Here is a 20,655-nt window from a genome sequence, read left to right as displayed (position 1 = left end):
ACATGATAAGCAGCAGAAAACCATCAATCAGTGGAAGTGAACACCCAGCATTTGCCACCAGCATGGGAAGATGGATTGGACCCGGACGAAGCGCTGCAGCAGCCTCAGATGTCAGTACCACTGCAGGTGATGTATAATACTTGGAAAGGGAGCCGCAATCCGGGTCTGATCCAACTCCCCATGTCGGTAGCCAAGACTGGGAAAATTAAGGGAAAAGACTACAATTGATAGTAAAATAAAAAGCAGATAGGGTGTTGACAATGGAAGAGCTAGCTATCATTCAATTGTGGCTTACAGATATTTGTCCCTAAAATGCTTTCCAATTTTGCAGCAAAATTGGAATAACTCCAGCGTTATATTTGTTATATGTGTAGCACTACACTCGTAAGGGCTGCTAGATTTGATTGGGTCCCCCGAAGCCCTGCACAGGCAGGCAACACGCACTTTCCACACATGTACTTCCAGAGTCAGTAAAACAGTCCTTAAGCTGGATTTTAGTTGTTTTTACTAAGGGGTTAACAGCTTGGATGGGGTCTAGGGGTATATGGGATGCCCAAGAAACTGTAGAACGTGAAGATGAACTTCTTAGCAGCTATGTGCAAAAAGGGTGAACTGGCAAAAAAGTAAAGCGCTGTCCCTTTCTGGTGTACCTCCTCAGACCCCAGATTAATCCTGCTCTTCGCCCTGCTGTGCTGACTGTATCCCTGAGCAAGGGGGTCCCGAGAGCTTGCAGTCAAGCAGTCCCAGGTAAAGACTAGTTGGCTATTGCACCTGACCACCCTCTCCCCTCAAGACCCCTCAAGGCCTCTGAAAAATAGAATTGCAGCCAGCAACAATTAGGAAATATGTCCTATGAAAAAACTCTTGCAGCCTGTTATCACTGTAGTGCATGCGGATAAGGACAGGCTGTAAAGTGGATGCTGGACATCAGTAGCATTAAGATGCAGCTAAGGATGAAAAAAGGTAAAAACATTTTTACTTCCCTCCACCACCCCTCCCCCCCTCCCCCGTTCTCTAAGACATATAGCATTTTGATACCTACATGCAGAGCATATTTACCACAAGGCAAAGAACGCATTTGCCTAGGGCAGCATGTTTTAGGGGTGTATGGTGTATGCAATGCCCAGCTGTCGTTCCCATGGATGTCCAGAGCTGTGAAGGTGAGTGTCTTTCTCTCTGTCCCCGGCACAGGGGGGGGGGTTATTAGTGGAAGGCTCTCTTGGGTGGGGGTGGGGATGGGGCAGGAGTGTTGTTGGTCATTGTCAGGCTCTCTCTGTGGGGTGGAGGGGTCTGGTGTTAGTCGGTGTCAGGCTCTCTTCGCCGGTGTCAGGCTCTCTTCGCCGGGGAGGGGGGACATCTGATTTTTGTGTTGCCTAGGGCAGCACAAAACCTAAATACACCACCACCTACATAACATTAAGTAAGAGTTAACATCTACTTTTACAAACCTGCAAGTGCCTACAAGCCCTCTCTAATCTTTCCATGTGCAGTTTGTTTGCAGCAATTCCTATGCCTTCCCTATTATAGCTAAAACACATTGTTAACATGGCTGTAGTGACCTAACCCCTTTATTAGTAAGGGGACTGGCTTATCCAAAAGCCCCCTTATTGGCTTTTCTAAGCCAGCTGTCCCAAGGTCAAGGCCAGGCAATGCATTATGGCTACAAAGGACCTGGTATGGCAAATGTCCTCATTCCTCACCAGGACCACAAACAAATCAACACGCATGGTTCACCTCAAATCCATGGTGGCGGTGAACTTGGAGCTCATCCCAATCAGTCTGTAGTTAGTTGTAACCAAGTGAATCCTTTTATCAGTGCATTTTTAATGTTTAAAAAGAATCTGCATTAAAAGGATAGAACTGCCATTTTGTTTTTATGATCAGGTTTAGAAGCAACTGCATATTATTATATGACTGCTTCTTTCTCTTCAGGTGGCCTCCGTATCTGTCCATGTTACTGGATTTAGCCCTTCCCACCATCTCCAGTCCCTGTTCCAGCATTGGTCCCAACCCAGCGGGAAAACAAGGCTGAAAGTGGCCTATGACTTTAACCGCAGCCTCCTCGTGTAATGATCCCTTGGACTTTCAATTTGGTAATATTGGGTGGTCATGTTGAGGATTTTTATGTCACAGAAAAGTATATTTTCTACAATAAATGCTAGTGATTGAATGAGCGATATTTTTCCTAATATATGGTAAAAATAAAAACACATCACACCAGTGCTTGGTATGAAGTTGCCATGGTAAGTAAACATTTCTCAGATGCCCATGTGTAATTGTATCTAGGGGAATGACTGGCTCAGGCAGTCTGCTTTACCCCTGGGTAACCAATGCTTTTTTCTTTTTAGACCAAAAGGAAATACACACTGATCAGTTGCAGCAGATGTAACAAGTTAAAGTGCCCGTAGACATAAGATGACTGTATCTAAATCCACCGGCGTCAGAAGAAAATCTAATATCTATGTTATGGTGAACCCTGACAGGTGATGTGGACACACCCAAGGCACAAAGTGACAGTTAGACTTCAAAAAAGTTTCAGATGTTGGAGATGGGCTGGAAGCCCTGGAGGCCCAATTTCCTATACTGTGAATGGACACCAGGTTGTGGCTATCATGATTGCCTTACCAATGGAATTGAAAGGCCACAATATGGAGAATGGTCACAGAGCTGTAGACAAACGAGTACAGTAGTCATATGCAGGCAGAGGTTAAGGTAGGCACTAGGCAAAAAAGTAATCAGGTCCAGGCAGAGGTTGAGGCAGGCACCAGGCAAGAGCATAATCAAGTCCAAACATAGGTCTAAGCAGGCGGCAAGCAAGAATTCAAGTCATTCTAGGTCAGCAACAAACAGGCAAATGACAGGCAGGGGCGGACTGACCATTTGGACACTCGGGCACTGCCCGAGGGCCTGGGGTCAGTAGGGGGCCCCATGAGATGCCCCTGGTACCTTTTTCATAGGCTTTTTTGAGTTTGGGCAAGGACACAGGGGCCCCATGATCTCCTATTGCCCCATGAGTTGTCAGTCCACCCCTGATGACAGGTAAGTATTATAGTGCTTTTGCTCTCAGGTATCTGGTGAAAAGACACAGCACCAACCACTTCAAAGGCTAATGCTTAATATTCCTCAAGAGGACATGCCCAGCATTGTTTCAGGAATTTTTGGAAGTCCATGAAAACCCTGCATGGATCCTGTGAGTACTGAAAATCCTAAGAACCTTGGAAATCATGGAAGGCCTAGTAGCGATCCTGTGAATACCTTTAACACGCACACTGCAGATGGACAGGATGGGATATGCCCTTGACTATGCATATACAAATATTTGGGATTCTGTAACAGTCTATGGCAGTGGTCTCCAAACTCCAGCTGGGGGCTGGATGCGGCATTTTGCTTGCCTTTGTCTAGCCTTTGAGTCATTATTCCTGCCACTGACACCAACAATGGGGCACTATTCCACCTACTGACACCTATGATGGGGCACTATTCCTCTCACTGATACCAAAGATGGGTCACTATTCCTCTCACTGATACCAAAGATGGGTCACTATTCCTCCCACTGATACCAAAGATGGGTCACTATTCCTACCACTGATACCAATCATGGGGCACTATTCCTCCCACTGATACCAATAATGGGGCACTATTCCTCCCACTGATACCAATGATGGGGCACTATTCCTCCCACTGATACCAAAGATGGGTCACTATTCCTCCCACTGATACCAATGATGGGGCACTATTCCTCCCACTGATACCAATGATGGGACACTATTCCTCCCACTGATACCAATCATGAGGCACTATATCTCCCACTGACACCAATGATGGGGCACTATTCCTCCCACTGATACCAAAGATGGGTCACTATTCCTCCCGCTGATACCAATGATGGGGCACTATTCCTCCCACTGATACTAATGATGGGGCACTATTCCTCCCACTGACACCAATGATGGGGCACTATTCCTCCCATTGACACCAATGATGGGGCACTATTCCTCCCACTGATACCAAAGATGGGTCACTATTCCTCCCACTGATACCAATGATGGGCCACTATTCCTCCCACTGACACCAATGATGGGGCACTATTCCTCCCACTGACACCAATGATGGGTCACTATTCCTCCCACTGATACCAAAGATGGGTCACTGTTCCTCCCACTGATACCAATGATGGGGCACTATTCCTCCCACTGATACCAATGATGGGGGACTATTCCTCCCACTGATACCAATCATGGAGCACTATATCTCCCACTGACACCAATGATGGGGCACTGGACACAGTAAGGCCCCTAAAGTTTGAAGGACAGTAAATTGGCCCTTGATTTATAAAGTTTGGGGACCCCTGGTCTATAGGCACTAGCAGACACCATTAATGCGAAAAACGTTATCTAATCACTCCTGTTTTCCCCTAATAACCCATGTCGGAGGGTTCATCCCCTGCACCTGCTCATAGGCTGAACACAAATGGTTTAACTACTTAATTGTCTATGTTTAGGAATATAAAGTCCTAAAGGCAACCATATCATGTCTGCATAATTGACCATCTTGTAATGTATATGGCTGCCTTCAAACTGAGCAACCTGATATAAGGAACCAGAACAAGATCTTCTGATGCGGAGGAACAAGACAAGGTTTTCTGCTATGGAGGGGCAAGAAAAAGGTGTTTATAGCATGAAAGAGCAGATCAAGGCAAGGTCTCTGAAACAGAAGAATAGCACAAGGCCTTTCAAGACACAGTGGGACAGGAAAAAGGCTGCATTAGCAATGCTTTACAGAAGGATAAGGATCTCCTTCAGTGTGATTGTAATTTTAAATATCTCATAACTGTTCTTTTTTAAAAAAAATAAGGATCCTTATTCTGTTGTTTTGGCTTTGTGAATTCAGCTTTACAGGCCCAATTTACAAGACAAGGATACAGATTTTTATTGAAGTCATGTGACTAAAATTTTCAAATTTCATTGGACTTGGCTAAAAATTCCAGTTTTTGCAACAGCGATTTTTCAGATTCAATCCACATTTGAAAAAAAGATCCTAAAGTGGGACTAAACGCATCGATTTATTGATTTCCCAAAATGGTTACAGTCAAGGCCTGCCGTGAATAATAAATGTCACAGCTGCTTGTTCTCTTGTGCGAACTGTCAAGTCATCAGATGGCTGTTGTCACAACTGATCACATGTGTAGCAGCATAGCAACTGCAGATCAAATAGAGGCTAAGATAGCAGCTTCTTTAGCTGTAAAGTTCAGGAGGGCTTAGTTCCATTTTCATTTATTTGGGACAGCACAGACCTCTCTGGTGGTTGTGGGTCAACATAGGCTGTTGATCCAATCTAAACCATTGCATTACTAAATGTATATAGTTAAAGCAGAACTAAACACATCGATTTAACAGTTTAAAAAAAACGGGAATGCTGACACGTGCTTGTGCCTTCAACAAAACTGACAAACTATCAAATGGCTGGTGTCATAACTCATCACATGTGCAGCACCATGGCAGTTGCAGATCAAACAGAGGGTAAGATGGCAGCTTCCTTGGCCAAAAAAGAAAAGGAGGGTTTAGTTCTGCTTTAATGCTGAACCCTGGGAATGAGAAAAAGCTACCCTTACAGTGGGTCGCCTACCCACACAGCAAGATTTAAATGCTTGTTTAGTTTAGGGGTGCAGGGTTAAGGTATTGTATATGACTTCCTCAATCCAAATTACTGGTCCCCAGCAGCATCCTCTCTAAGCAGCTTCAGACCATGGTTGCTTGTTTGCCTCCTTCCATACTATGCAGTGTTAATAACCATACATTGTATGTAATGTACACCCACAGTCCAGAGCTTGAGAACAGTGCTAGAGCTAAGGCAAAAAGTGTGATTCAATTTGCTCTAGAACAGGGGTCTCCAAGCATTTCAAAGGGCCAGTTTACTGACCTTCAGACTTCAGGGGGGCCAGATTGTGGCCCGTGCGCTAGAAAATGTTCCAGGCCCAGCATCAATGAGAATAAACATGACCTCATGGTTGGTGATCAGTAGGATGAGGAATAGTGCCCCATCATTGGTATTTGTGGGAGGAATAGTGCCTCATTGCTGGTGTCAGTGGGAGCAATAGTGCCCCATCATTGATACTAGTGGGAGGAATAGTGCCCCATCATTGATACTAGGGGAAGGAATAGTGCCCCATCATTGATACTAGTGGGAGGAATAGTGCCCCATCATTGATACTAGGGGGAGGAATAGTGCCCCATCACTGATACTATGGGGAGGAATAGTGCCCCATCACTGATACTAGGGGGAGGAATAGTGCCCCATCATTGATACTAGGGGGAGGAATAGTGCCCCATCATTGATACTAGGGGGAGGAATAGTGCCCCATCATTGATACTAGGGGGAGGAATAGTGCCCCATCATTGATACTAGGGGGAGGAATAGTGCCCCATCACTGATACTATGGGGAGGAATAGTGCCCCATCACTGATACTAGGGGGAGGAATAGTGCCCCATCACTGATAATAGTGGGAGGAATAGTGCCCCATCACTGATACTAGTGGGAGGAATAGTGCCCCCTCACTGATACTAGTGGGAGGAATAGTACCCCGTCACTGATACTAGTGGGAGGAATAGTGCCCCATCACTGATAATAGTCAGAGGAATAGTGCCCCATCACTGATAATAGTCGGAGGAATAGTGCCCCATCACTGATAATAGTTGGAGGAATAGTGCCCCATCACTGATACTAGTGGGAGGAATAGTGCCCCATCACTGATACTATGGGGAGGAATAGTGCCCCATCACTGATACTATGGGGAGGAATAGTGCCCCATCACTGATACTAGTGGGAGGAATAGTGCCCCATCACTGATACTAGGGGGAGGAATAGTGCCCCATCACTGATAATAGTGGGAGGAATAGTGCCCCATCACTGATAATAGTCGGAGGAATAGTGCCCCCTCACTGATACTAGTGGGAGGAATAGTGCCCCATCACTGATAATAGTCAGAGGAATAGTGCCCCATCACTGATAATAGTCGGAGGAATAGTGCCCCATCACTGATAATAGTTGGAGGAATAGTGCCCCATCACTGATACTAGTGGGAGGAATAGTGCCCCATCACTGATAATAGTGGGAGGAATAGTGCCCCATAACTGATAATAGTGGGAGGAATAGTGCCCTATCACTGATACTAGTGGGAGGAATAGTGCCCCATCACTGATACTAGTGGGAGGAATAGTGCCCCATCACTGATAATAGTGGGAGGAATAGTACCCCATCACTGATACTTGTGGGAGGAATAGTACCCCATCACTGATACTAGTGGGAGGAATAGTGCCCCCATTACTGATACTAGGGGGAGGAATAGTGCCCCATCACTGATACTAGTGGGAGGAATAGTGCCCCATCACTGATACTAGTGGGAGGAATAGTGCCCCCATCACTGATACTAGGGGGAGGAATAGTGCCCCATCACTGATAATAGTGGGAGGAATAGTGTCCCATCACTGATACAAGTGGGAGGAATAGTGCCCCATCATTAAAACTAGGGGGAGGAATAGTGCCCCATCACTGATACTATGGGGAGGAATAGTGTCCCATCACTGATACTATAGGGAGGAATAGTGCCCCATCACTGATACTAGGGGGAGGAATAGTGCCCCATCACTGATAATAGTGGGAGGAATAGTGCCCCCTCACTGATACTAGTGGGAGGAATAGTACCCCGTCACTGATACTAGGGGGAGGAATAGTGCCCCATCACTGATAATAGTCAGAGGAATAGTGCCCCATCATTGATACTAGGGGGAGGAATAGTGCCCCATCACTGATAATAGTGGGAGGAATAGTGCCCCCTCACTGATACTAGTGGGAGGAATAGTACCCCGTCACTGATACTAGGGGGAGGAATAGTGCCCCATCACTGATAATAGTCAGAGGAATAGTGCCCCATCACTGATAATAGTCAGAGGAATAGTGCCCCATCACTGATAATAGTCGGAGGAATAGTGCCCCATCACTGATACTTGTGGGAGGAATAGTGCCACATCGCTGATACTAGTGGGAGGAATAGTGCCCCATCACTGATAATAGTGGGAGGAATAGTGCTCTATCACTAATACTAGTGGGAGGAATAGTGCCCCATCACTGATAATAGTGGGAGGAATAGTACCCCATCACTGATACTAGTGGGAGGAATAGTGCCCCCATTACTGATACTAGGGGGAGGAATAGTGCCCCATCACTGATACTAGTGGGAGGAATAGTGCCCCATTGCTGGTGTCAGTGGGAGGAATGGTGCCCCATCATTGATACTAGGGGGAGGAATAATGCCCTATCACTGATAATAGTGGGAGGAATAGTGCCCCCATCACTGATACTAGGGGGAGGAATAGTGCCCCATCACTGATACTAGTGGGAGGAATAGTGCCCTATCACTGATAATAGGGGGAGGAATAGTGCCCCATTACTGATACTTGTGGGAGGAATAGTGCCCCATCATTGATAATAGTGGGAGGAGTAGTGCCCCATCACTGATACTAGTGGGAGGAATAGTGCCCCATCACTGATACTAGTGGGAGGAATAGTGTTCCATCACTGATAATAGTGGGAGGAATAGTGCCCCATCACTGATAATAGTGGGAGGAATAGTGCCCCATCACTGATAATAGTGGGAGGAATAGTGCCCCCATCACTGATACTAGGGGGAGGAATAGTGCCCCATCACTGATACTAGTGGGAGGAATAGTGCCCCATCACTGATAATAGTGGGAGGAATAGTGCCCCATCACTGATACTAGTGGGAGGAATAGTGCCCCCATTACTGATAATAGGGGGAGGAATAGTGCCCCATCACTGATACTAGTGGGAGGAATAGTGCCCCCATTACTGATAATAGTGGGAGGAATAGTGCCCCATCACTGATACTAGTGGGAGGAATAGTGCCCCATCACTGATAACAGTGGGAGGAATAGTGCCCCATCATTGATACTAGTGGGGGAAATAGTGCCCCATTGCTGGTGTCAGTGGGAGGAATAGTGCCCCATCATTTATTCTAGTGGGAGGAATAGTGCCCCAACATAGATACTAGTGGGGGAAATAGTGCCCCATTGCTGGTGTCAGTGGGAGGAATAGTGCCCCATCACTGATAATAGTGGGAGGAATAGTGCCCCATCACTGATACTAGTGGGAGGAATAGTGCCCCATCATAGATACTAGTGGGAGAAATAGTGCCCCATTGCTGGTGTCAGTGGGAGGAATAGTGCCCCATGACTGATACTAGTGGGAAGAATAATGCCCCATCATTGATTCTAGTGGGAGGAATTGTGCCCCATCATTGATTCTAGTGGGAGGAATTGTGCCCCATCATTACTATCAGTGGCAGGAATTATTCCCCACTGTTGGTGTCAGTGGAAGGATTAGTGTCTCATATCATTGGGAAGAAAAATGCCCCAAGGGCTGGGTAAAGGCTAGTAAAGGGCCACATCTGGCCCTTGGGCCACAATTTGGAGACCACTGCTTTAGAATAACAACCTTAATGGTAATCTGCTATATCCCTGGAACAACACACCTTGTATAAAGAAGAACTTTATATAATTATATATACTCTTTATTGTTAGTAGAAAATGGGCATCATTGCGAAGTAGAACTGCAAGACATTGGATTCTTCCCTTAGGTTTGTAATTCATAAAAAGGGGACTGTTAGGAATTGCATGGTATACACAAACACTTCTTTCATGCAGTGCCGGATTACCAAATGGGCAGAGTAGTCACCGGCCTATGGGCCCCACAACATTTAAGGCCCCCGCGACAACGGACCAAAATAACATTGATATGATCATGAAAGAAAATAACAATGAAGCATTCTTATATCATATACAAAAGATAGAAAAAATGAATCAATTCAAAGAAACAAAAACTTTCCATTAACCATATAGAATGCGGAAAAAACTCCCACGCTGCCAATAAGCCCCAGCAAAAATGCTAAACAAAACCCCCCAACCTGGAAAAAGCTGCTAGCACCCAGCTATATGACCAAAGAACAACAGAGAGGAGGATGGCCCCAGCACAGCACCATTAACCATGCCATAGCTGAATGACAGCTACAGCACGGTTGTCCAATTCTGCGAGGGTGTCATATGATGTCCCCACCCAGTGCTCCCTGTGATCACTGTGTCCTTTGGACATAGGTGATCACATGACACAGTAAAGGCCAATCACAGCAGCCTTTTACCACGTGATCAGCTGTGTCCAATCACAGCTGATCATCATGTAAATACACTTGTTGGTTATCGGCAGTACTTTCCTCACACTGTCACAGCATGAGGAAAGTACAACCAATAAACGGCAACTGATGTCAAAGGAGACATGTACACTGATAATCAGGTCACTGATTATCAGTGCAGCCCCAAAAGTGCCCATCAGTGCCCAACAATTTTGCTCATCAGTGCTCAACAAGTGCTTCCCAGTAGTGCTGCCAGTCTATGCCCATCAGTGCTGCCAATCTTTACCCATTAGTGCCGCTAGTCAGTGCTGTCAGTCAGTGCCACCAGTCAGTACCCTTCAGTGCTGCCTATTAGTGCCCATCAGTGCCACCTATCAGTGCCATCATTGCTGCCTATCAGTGCCCAACAGTTCCGCTTACCAGTGCAGTCTCATCAGTGCCTCCTCATCAATGCTCACCAGTGCTACTCATCAGTGCTTCCTATCAGTGCTGCCTCATCAGTGCCCATCAGTGCTGCCTGTCAGTGCCCTTCAGTGCTGCCTATCAGTGCAGCCTCATCAACGCACATCAGTGAAGGAGAAAAATTACCTGTCTGCAAAATTGTATAATAGAAACAAAAAAAACTTGTTTTCCAAATGATCGGTCTTTTTTCATTTATAGTGTAAAAAATAAAAAACTCAGTGGTGATTAAATACCACCAAAAGAAATCTCTATTTGTGGGAAAACATTAAACATTTTTTAATATGGGTACAGTGTTGCATGACCGCGCAATTGTCATTCACAGTGCAACAGTGCTGAAAGCTAAAAACTGGCCTCGGCAGGAAAGGGGTAGAAGTAGACAAGTGGTTAAAGACTCTGGAAAATACTGTATTAATGTAATAAACCCAATAACAACATACATTTATGTAATCACCTCAGGAGATTTTTCCTCATAAATAGATGGGACTTCAAAGGCAACTCAATTAATAAATAAAAAGAAAATCTTTTATTACAAATGTCTAAAACGTTACATTCAAGAAACACTACAACACAAAACAGGTTAAAACTTATTGTGGTGGCTACAAATGTAGTACAGGCTGGACATACAATATATTGCCAAAAGTATTGGTCGGCCTGCCTTTACACACACATGAATTTTAATAGCATCCCAGTCTCATGCCGGCCATACATGGGTCAAAATTCGACTGATTTTTCATCTGAAAATCGGACGTAAGAATAATCAGCCAATTTTCGCTCTGTTAGTGGGTCAATGGCACCAGCAGATTTTCGTGGTTCCTCCCCTTTTCAGTGATCGGGCATGTTGGAAAATTCTTGAAAAACTACCGATTTTTGACTCAATAATGGTGAAATCGTACAATCGTTTTTCCAAAAAGAATATGCGCATGAGCCGTGACCTGGAAGGAACAGAAGTTTCGCCTGTTATATGGGGTGAACTTTATGACTTGGTCGGCCAATTTTCGAAATCATTGATGGCACTATCGTATTACCGAGCGAACAACGTTTTCGATTTTCGGGCGAAAAATTATTCGGAATTCAACCCATGTATGACCTGCATTAGTCAATATTGAGTTGACCCCTCCCTTTGCAGCAATAACAGCTTCAACTCTTCTGGGAAGGCCGTCCACAAGGTTTAGGAGGGTGTCTATGGGAAGGTTTGACCATTCTTCCAGAAGGGCATTTGTGAGGTCAGGCACTGATGTTGGATGAGAAGGCCTGGCTCACAGTCTCCACTCTAATTCATCCCAAAGGTGTTCTATGGGGTTGAGGTCAGGACTCTGTGCAGGCCAGTCAAGTTCCTCCACCCCAAACTCGCTCATCCATGTCTTTATGGACCTTGCTTTGTGCACTGGTGTGCAGTCATGTTGGAACAGGAAGGGGCCATCCCCAAACTCTTCCCACAAAGTTGGGAGCAGAACATTGTCCAAAATGTCTTGGTATGCTGACGCCTAAAACAACCCCACACCATAATCCCCCCTCCACCAAACTTTACACTTGGCACAATGCAGTCAGGTAAGTACAGTTCTGGCAACCACCAAACCCAGACACGTCCATCAGATTGCCAGACAGAGAAGTGTGATTGGTCACTCCAGAGAACATGTCTCCACTGCTCTAGAGTCCATTGGCGGCGTGCTTTACGCCACTGCATCCGATGCTTTGCATTGCACTTGCTGATATAAGGCTTGGATGCAGCTGCTCGGCCATGGAAACCCATTTCATGAAGATCTCTACACACTGTTGTGCTACTCTGAAGGCCACACCAAGTTTGGAGGTCTTTAGCTATTGACTCTGCAGACAGTTGGCGACCTCTGTGCACTGTGCGCTTCTGCATGCGCTGACCCCATTCTGTCATGTTACGTGGCCTACCACTTCATGGCTGAGTTGCTGTTGTTCCCAGTTACTTCCACTTTGTTATAATCCCACTAACAGTCGATTGTGGAATATTTAGTAGCCAGGAAATATCACGGATGGACTTATTGCACAGGTGGCAACCTATCACGGTACCATGCTTGGAGACACTGAGCTCCTGAGAGCGACCCATTCTTTCACAAATGTTTGTAGAAGCAGTCTGTATGCCTAAGTGATGATTTTATACACCTGTGTCCATGGAGGTGATTGGAACACCTGAATCCAATGATTTGGAGGGCGGGGCCAATACTTGTGGTAATATAGTGTATATATAGATCTTCCTTTTTCACCAACAGGGAGGAAATGTTGTTCAGCAAGATAACCAACGCGTTTCAGAACATCTTATTTCTTTCATCGGGGTAGACTGAAGGAGAAGGATGGCTGAGTCACTCTTCTACAAATACAATATCTGACAATAAAAATCCATTCATACATTATTATCATTGAATTATGTTGTCATATATTCAGTGAATTACATACCATCCAGCATAAGTATTAATCTGTACAGAGTCACCAAGAAGCTAAAAATGTCTTAGTTGTTATCGGCTGATACCACCAGATGGAAACATCGTGCTAGATACCCAAGATGACAGGGGTCATGGAGATCTCACACTGGGGTCAACCCACAAAAATGGCAACCACACTGAGGACTGCGCCTCAAGGAAAAAATATAATTATAATTACAATTACCAAATAGCCTAACTTATTATCGAAAGAAAAAAAAAGAAAACAAATTTATAAAAATTTCATATTGGTACAATGTTGCATGACCGCGCAATTGTCATTCAAAGTGCAACAGCACTGAAAGCTGAAAACTGGCCTGGGCAGGAAGGAGGTGAAAGTGCCCATCAGACAAGTGGTTAAAGGGAATATGCTGTATTAATCACTTGCCCTCCAGAGGATTTAACCCCCTTCCTGACCAGGCCATTGTTTGCGTTGCGGTACTGACAATTGCGTGGTCATGCAATGCTGCACCCAAATAAAATATACTTCCTTTTTTTCCCACGAATAGAGCTTTCTTTGGTGGTATTTGATCACCTGTGCAGGGGCGGACTGACAACTCATGGGACCCCCGGGCAATAGGGGATCATGGGGCCCCTGTGTTCTTGCCCACACTCAAAAAAGCCTATGAAAAAGGTACCAGGGGCATCTCATGGGGCCCCCTACTGACCCCGGGCCCTCGGGCAGTGCCCGAGTTTCCAAATGGTCAGTCCGCCCCTGCACCTGTGCTTTTTTTTTTCGCTATAAAAAAAAAGAAAAGCCCAACAGTTTTTGAGCAGAAAACTATATTTTTGACTTTTTGCTTAATAGCAAAAAGTCAAAAATATTGTTTTTGCCTCAAAAACTGTTGGGCTTTTTTGCACATTAAACATGTCAGAAATTTTTTTTTTAATTTCGTTAGACATTTAGGCCAAAATGTATTCTGCTACATGCCTTTTGCTAAAAAAAAAATCCCAATACAGGCGTACCTCGGTTTACAAATTTAATGCGGGACTTTTCGTATTGCAAAAAATTCATAAACCGAAACGCAGTTTCCCATAGGAATGAATTGAAAACCAATTAATCCGTTCCGGAGGTCAGAAAAAAGTAAAAAAAGAATTTTATCTGTTCAAAACTCTTCATAATGTGCACTTTAAAGGCATAAATACTGTACAGGGACGTGATTAAAAAAATTTGTAAATGCATTGATAACTAATTAATTTGTTCGTATTGTGAAAACAATTCATAAACCGAGCCATTACTTTCAATAGATTTTCATTCGTAAATCGAAAATTACGTTAACCGAGGAGTTCGTAAACCGAGGTACGCCTGTACGTGTAAATTAATTGGTTTATGTGAAAGTTATAGCAATTACAAATGACAGTATAGATACTGGGGTTTTTTTTCTTTACTAATGGCTACGATCAGCGACTTTGTATAGCGAATTCAGGGTCCGGGGAGACCAGATATAATGAATGCAGGGTCCTGGGAGACCAGATATAGTGAATGCAGGGTTCGGCGAGACCAGATATAATGAATGCAGGGTCCTGGGAGACCAGATATAGTGAATGCAGGGTCCTGGGAGACCAGATATAGTGAATGCAGGGTCCTGGGAGACCAGATATAGTGAATGCAGGGTTCGGGGAGAGCGGATATAGTGAATGCAGGGTCCAGGGAGACCAGATATAGTGAATGCAGGGTCCGGGGAGATCAGATATAGTGAATGCAGGGTCCTGGGAGACCAGATATAGTGAATGCAGGGTCCGGGGAGACCAGATATAAGGAATGCGGGGTCCTGGGAGACCAGATATAGTGAATGCAGGGTCCTGGGAGACCGGATATAGTGAATGCAGGGTCCGGGGAGACCAGATACAGTGAATGCAGGGTCCGGGGAGAGCGGATATAGTGAATGTAGGGTCCGGGGAGACCAGATATAAGGAATGCGGGGTTCTGGGAGACCAGATATAGTGAATGCAGGGTCCTGGGAGACCGGATATAGTGAATGCAGGGTCCTGGGAGACCGGATATAGTGAATGCAGGGTCCGGGGAGACCAGATATAGTGAATGCAGGGTCCGGGGAGAGCGGATATAGTGAATGTAGGGTCCGGGGAGACCAGATATAGTGAATGCAGGGTCCGGGGAGACCGGATATAGTGAATGCAGGGTCCGGGGAGACCAGATATGGTGAATGCAGGGTTCGGGGAGAGCGGATATAGAGAATGCAGGGTCCGGGGAGACCAGATATAGTGAATGCAGGGTTCAGGGAGAGTGGATATAGTGAATGTAGGGTCCGGGGGGAGACCGGATATAGTGATTGCAGGGTCCTGGGAGACCGGATATAGTGAATGCAGGGTCCGGGGAGACCAGATATAGTGAATGCAGGGTCCGGGGAGACCAGATATAGTGAATGCAAGGACCTGGGAAAGCGGATATAGTGAATGCAGGGTCCGGGGAGACCGGATATAGTGAATGCAGGGTTCGGGGAGACCAGATATAGTGAATGCAGGGTTCGGGGAAAGCGGATATAGTGAATGCAGAGTCCGGGGAGACCAGATATAGTGAATGCAGGGTTCGGGGAGAGCGGATATAGTGAATGCAGGGTCCGGGGAGACCAGATATAGTGAATGCAGGGTTCGGGGAGAGCGTATATAGTGAATGCAGGGTCCGGGGAGACCAAATATAGTGAATGCAGGGTCCGGGGAGACCAGAAATAGTGAATGCCGGGTCCGGGGAGAGCGGATATAGCGAATGCAGGGTCCGGGGAGAGCGGATATAGTGAATGCAGGGTCCAGGGAGACCAGATATAGTGAATACAGGGTCCAGGGTTTAGTAACACTTAAACTCAGTTTAAAAATAATTCTATTCAAGTATATATTCCAAACTCAGAAGGTCCCTTCTATTGTTCCCAACTGCCTCCAAATCTCCAATTCCTTTTTTTTTTCTTCTATAATCTGACTTCCTTTTAGTAGGTGGCTATGTTCAATCTCCTGTTCCCAATGTATGTAGGAGCCTAGCCCTCTCTTGCTCACTCCTGAGATGGACTAGGCAATATAGAATATGAGATGTGTAGCGTGCACATGGTCCCAATTAACGAGTACTTCTCATTCTAAATGAGAAATTAATGGGAAAAGGAGAGGTTTGGGAGCTCACAGAGGACATTACAAGAAGGTGAAAAACTCAGTAAGAAACAATTTTATGAAAAACAGATTGCATGGCCATTAATTAGTAGATGTGTATGGATTCTTTTTGGGAGAATAAGGATATCATTTGGTGTCACTTTAAAGTGTTACTAAACCAAGGACCCTTTCACCATATCCACTCTCCCCGGACCCTGCTTTCACTATATCTGCTCTCCCAGGTCCTTGCATTCACTATATCTGGTCTCCCCGGACCCTGCATTCACTATATTCACTCTCCCCAGACCCTGCATTCACTATATCCGCTCTCCCAGGTCCTTGCATTCACTATATCTGGTCTCCCCCGACCCTGCATTCACTATATCCGGTCTCCCTGGACCCTGTATTCACTATATCTGGTCTCCCAGGACCCTGCATTCACTATATCTGCTCTCCCCAGACCCTGCATTCACTATATCTGGTCTCCCAGGTCCTTGCATTCACTATATCTGATCTCCCTGGACCCTGCATTCACTATATCCGCTCTCCCAGGACCCTGCGTTCACTATATCCACTCTCCCAGGTCCTTGCATTCACTATATCTGGTCTCCCCGGATTCCGCATTCACTATATCCACTCTCCCCAGACGCTGCATTCACTACATCCGCTCTCCCAGCTCCTTGCATTCACTATATCCACTCTCCCCGGACCCTGCATTCACTATATCCGCTCTCCCAGGACCCTGCACTCACTATATCTGGTCTCCCCTGTCCCTGCATTCACTATATCCGCTCTCCCCTGTCCCTGCATTCACTATATCCGCTCTCCCCTGTCCCTGCATTCACTATATCCGCTCTCCCAGGACCCTGCATTCACTATATCTGCTCTCCCAGGACCCTGCATTCACTATATCTGGTCTCCCCGGACCCTGCATTCACTATATCTGGTCTCCCAGGACCCTGCATTCACTATATCTGGTCTCCCCGGACCCTGCATTCACTATATCTGCTCTCCCAGGACCCTGCATTCACTATATCTGCTCTCCCAGGACCCTGCATTCACTATATCCGGTGTCCCCGGACCCTGCATTCACTATATCCGGTCTCCCCGGACCCTGCATTCACCTTATCCGCTCTCCCCGGACCCTGCACTAACTATACCCGCTCTCCCAGGACCCTGCATTCACTATATCTGGTCTCCCAGCACACTGCATTCACTATATCTGGTCTCCCCGGACCCTGCATTCACTGTATCCGCTCTCCCCGGACCCTGCATTCACTATATCTGCTCTCCCAGGACCCTGCATTCACTATATCTGATCTCCCACAATACACAGAACATGGAAGTTCCATTGATTTTTTTAGAAAATTATCAGTAGATAAGAGGGTGGCTCTGGAAGAAGGGGAGGATCAGAGAAGACAGGGTCAAACAACCTTTTTACACAATGCAGAGGATTAACCCCTTAGGTTCCACAGTGAGTATAACAAGCATGCTTTACTGCATATACAGACTGATTTTACTGTTGTGGGTTTAGTAACACTTTAGGTTAGTAAAAGTTAATTTTCCAACATGAGCTTAAATACGGCAAAGCTGTGTTCACTTCCATCGTCTATTCATGTGCAAGAGAAAATCCTGTCTTCTTTGGAATTCCAATTGGGTCTTCCTAAGCTCCAAGGTATTCCCTCAGCTCAGAAAACATTCACTTTGTACATTGAGGGTTCGCTTTAACAAGAGAACGGTCTCTACCCCTGTAGTAAATGGTCCCTCACTGTCTGTGGTTGTCACGTCTTGCATCCTGTTTTTGCTCACGTGCTCGCTGGTAGTCTGTGCATGTGAGCGATTGCATGCATTCATCTGCTGTATGCTGGATCCGGAGCACGGGCTCCCTCTCTTGTTAGGATCTTGCAGCTCGTCGAATCAGCTGACTTGTAGGGCTTGATTTACTAAAGACAAATAGGCGGTTCACTTTGCAAATTTTCCCCAGAGCTTGGTGAATGAGGCGAAGCTCTGCAGACTTCCATCATCCAATCATGTGCAAGCAAAAAAAATATATAACTTTTTATTTTCCTTCCAGGTGATTGGATATTCTTTGCAAAGAATATTTTTTGCACCACATCCACTCACCCTCCAGAGGATTTACCCCCCTTTCTGGCCAGGCCATTTTTTGCCATACAGCGCTGCGTTGTTTTAACGGACAATTGCGCAGTCATGCAACGCTGCATCCAAATGAAATATATGTAATTTTTTCCCCACAAATAGAGTTTTCTTTCGGTGGTATTTGATCACCTCTGCATTTTTTATTTTTTGCACTATAAACAAAAGAAGACTGACAATTCCTAAAAAAAAAAAAAAAACAATATTTTTGCTTTTTGCTATAAAACATATCCAATAAAAAAAATTAAAAAAATTAAATTTCTTCATAAATTTAGGCCAAAATGTATTCTGCTCCATGTTTTTGTTAAAAAAATCCCAATAATTATATACATTAATTAGTTTACGTGAAAGTTAAAGCATCTATACAGCGGTGTATTTAGGTTTCGTGCTGCCCTAGGCAACACAAAAATCGGCTCCCCCCTGATATTGACCAACAACAGCCCAGCCCCCCCCCCACACACACACCCGAGAGAGCCTTCCACTTCCACCTCCCCCCATACACTGGCAACCCCCCCAACCCCTGCGAGAGAGAAGACACTCACCTTCACAGCTCATCCCGAGGAACAAGAAGAGGCTCTACATACACCATAAAGCAGCCCCCAGAGCCTCTCTCAGATCCCACCTGGTCCCCATGCTGCGTGTGTCCCTTCCTTTATCCCTTCTTTCAGGGACCCCTGAAAAATGCCACTGCCACCCTGAAAGATGCTGCTGCCCCCCTGAAAGATGCCGCCCTAGGCAAATGCCTTGTTTGCCTTGTGGTAAATACGCCCCTGGGTATATATATGCTGGAATTTTTATGTATTTGTTTTTTATACTAGTAATGGCGACGATCAGCTACGTATAGCGGGACTGCGGGACTGCGGGACTGCGGCGGGCATTCTGACACTGGGTGAGAGCTGACTAACTGCCTCTGACATCTGCAGTGACACTAATACGTGTCATTAATAAAGCACTTACACTGTACTAATTACACTGGGCAGATAGGGGTTAACATCTGGGGCAATCAAAGGGTTAACTGTGTGCTGTGCTGTGTTTCACATCGTGTGCTGGGTGTGTTTTACTAAGGAAACATGCTGCTTTGTATTTCTCTGCTGTGCAGAGAGATACAAAGCAGCATGTCCATTCTGAGAAGAGAGAGATGTGTTGTTTACACACAGGTCTCTTCCCTCTCAGCCCTACCAATGATCGCATGCCGAGACCCAGTGATTGACATCCCCAGCAGTCAATAGCGGCGCATGTAGGGCGCATGCCCCGTAACCGGAAATGCAAATCACGTATATATACATGATTTTGCGCAGCCCTGCTGCTCTGTAGCAGTACTTCTTATATAGGACGGAGGGCAACTGGTTAAGCTATTGGGAAAAGTTCCTTGCAAAGTGGATAGACTAGAAGCTTTTAGTAAATCAATCTAATTGCATCCTATAGAGTCTGATTTTTTTTTTACTGGCAAATTAAAGCTGAACTTTACCCAATAGGGAACGTTCCACTTATTTGCCTCCTCCCACCCTCCTGGTTAGCATTTGACAGCTAATTTTATGTGGTGTTGGGGCGAGGGGGAGAGCAGTCATGGCTGTGACAAGGGGTAGGCAGGAGGGGAGGCTCCCCTGGGCACTGTGATATCATGTGATGAGGTATGGGGCACCACAATGAGAATGGGAGAAGGGTATCTGTATTAGGAGGAGGAATTTGGGGGAAAGCAGGGAGTAAGAAGTGTTCTATGAGGAGTAATTTGGAGAGGTATGCTAGGAGTGGTAATCTGGGGGAATTTGGGTTGGGAAGGGGGGGATAGGATTTGTGCTGGGGGAGGGATTTGTGCTAGAGAAGGTGATATGGTCGAGGGGGGGGGGGGGGTATTTGTGCTGGCAGGGGACTTCTTTTGGTGGGGTAGTAATGATGATTAGGGGGTATTCGTGCTAGGAGTAGAAATCTGGGGGGGGGGGATTTGAAGTGGGGGAACAGGATTTGTGCTCCTATGGGAAATTTGAGGGGTAGATGATTTGTGCCAGGAGGGGGATTTTTTTTTTGGGGGGGGACTTGTGCTAAGGCATATGGGGAGAGAGAGAGCGCATTTGTGCTGGGAGGGGGGATCTCAGTAGGGGACAGAGCTGTATTGGGAGGAGGGGGAATTTATGCTTAGGGGGTACACATGCAGATTAGTGCTCGTTTTTTTTTTTTGGGGGGGCAAGAATTTTTGCTGAGATATAATGCTCATACATCTTGGTGGGGGCACAATTTGGCATGTTCACCCTGGGCTCTAGATGACCTTGTCCCGGCACTTGGAGTGGGTACCTGGTTTT

General features: G+C 45.8%; 1 protein-coding gene across 2 annotated transcripts in view; it reads left to right on the top strand.

Annotated features, from left to right (window-relative positions):
• LOC149445123 (uncharacterized) overlaps positions 1-13,045 on the top strand; it is a 45,177-nt gene extending 32,132 nt beyond the window's left edge. The window contains exons 6-7 of one of the 2 annotated variants that reach the window (XM_089654181.1): positions 1,933-2,093; positions 12,905-13,045. In XM_089654181.1, coding sequence (XP_089510307.1) covers positions 1,933-2,070 — 138 coding nt within the window. In that variant the 3' untranslated portion in view covers positions 2,071-2,093; positions 12,905-13,045. Of the gene's footprint in view, positions 1-1,932; positions 2,171-12,904 lie in introns of those variants that run through there. The other variant, XM_089654180.1, reaches the window with a different exon arrangement.
• The last annotated feature ends 7,610 nt before the right edge of the window (positions 13,046-20,655 follow it).

This window comes from Staurois parvus, unplaced genomic scaffold, assembly GCF_062004578.1.
Source record: "Staurois parvus isolate SC_StPar_1 unplaced genomic scaffold, SC_StPar_1.0 ptg000746l, whole genome shotgun sequence".
Classification (NCBI taxonomy): domain Eukaryota; kingdom Metazoa; phylum Chordata; class Amphibia; order Anura; family Ranidae; genus Staurois; species Staurois parvus.
This window is presented reverse-complemented; position numbering and strand designations above follow the sequence as displayed.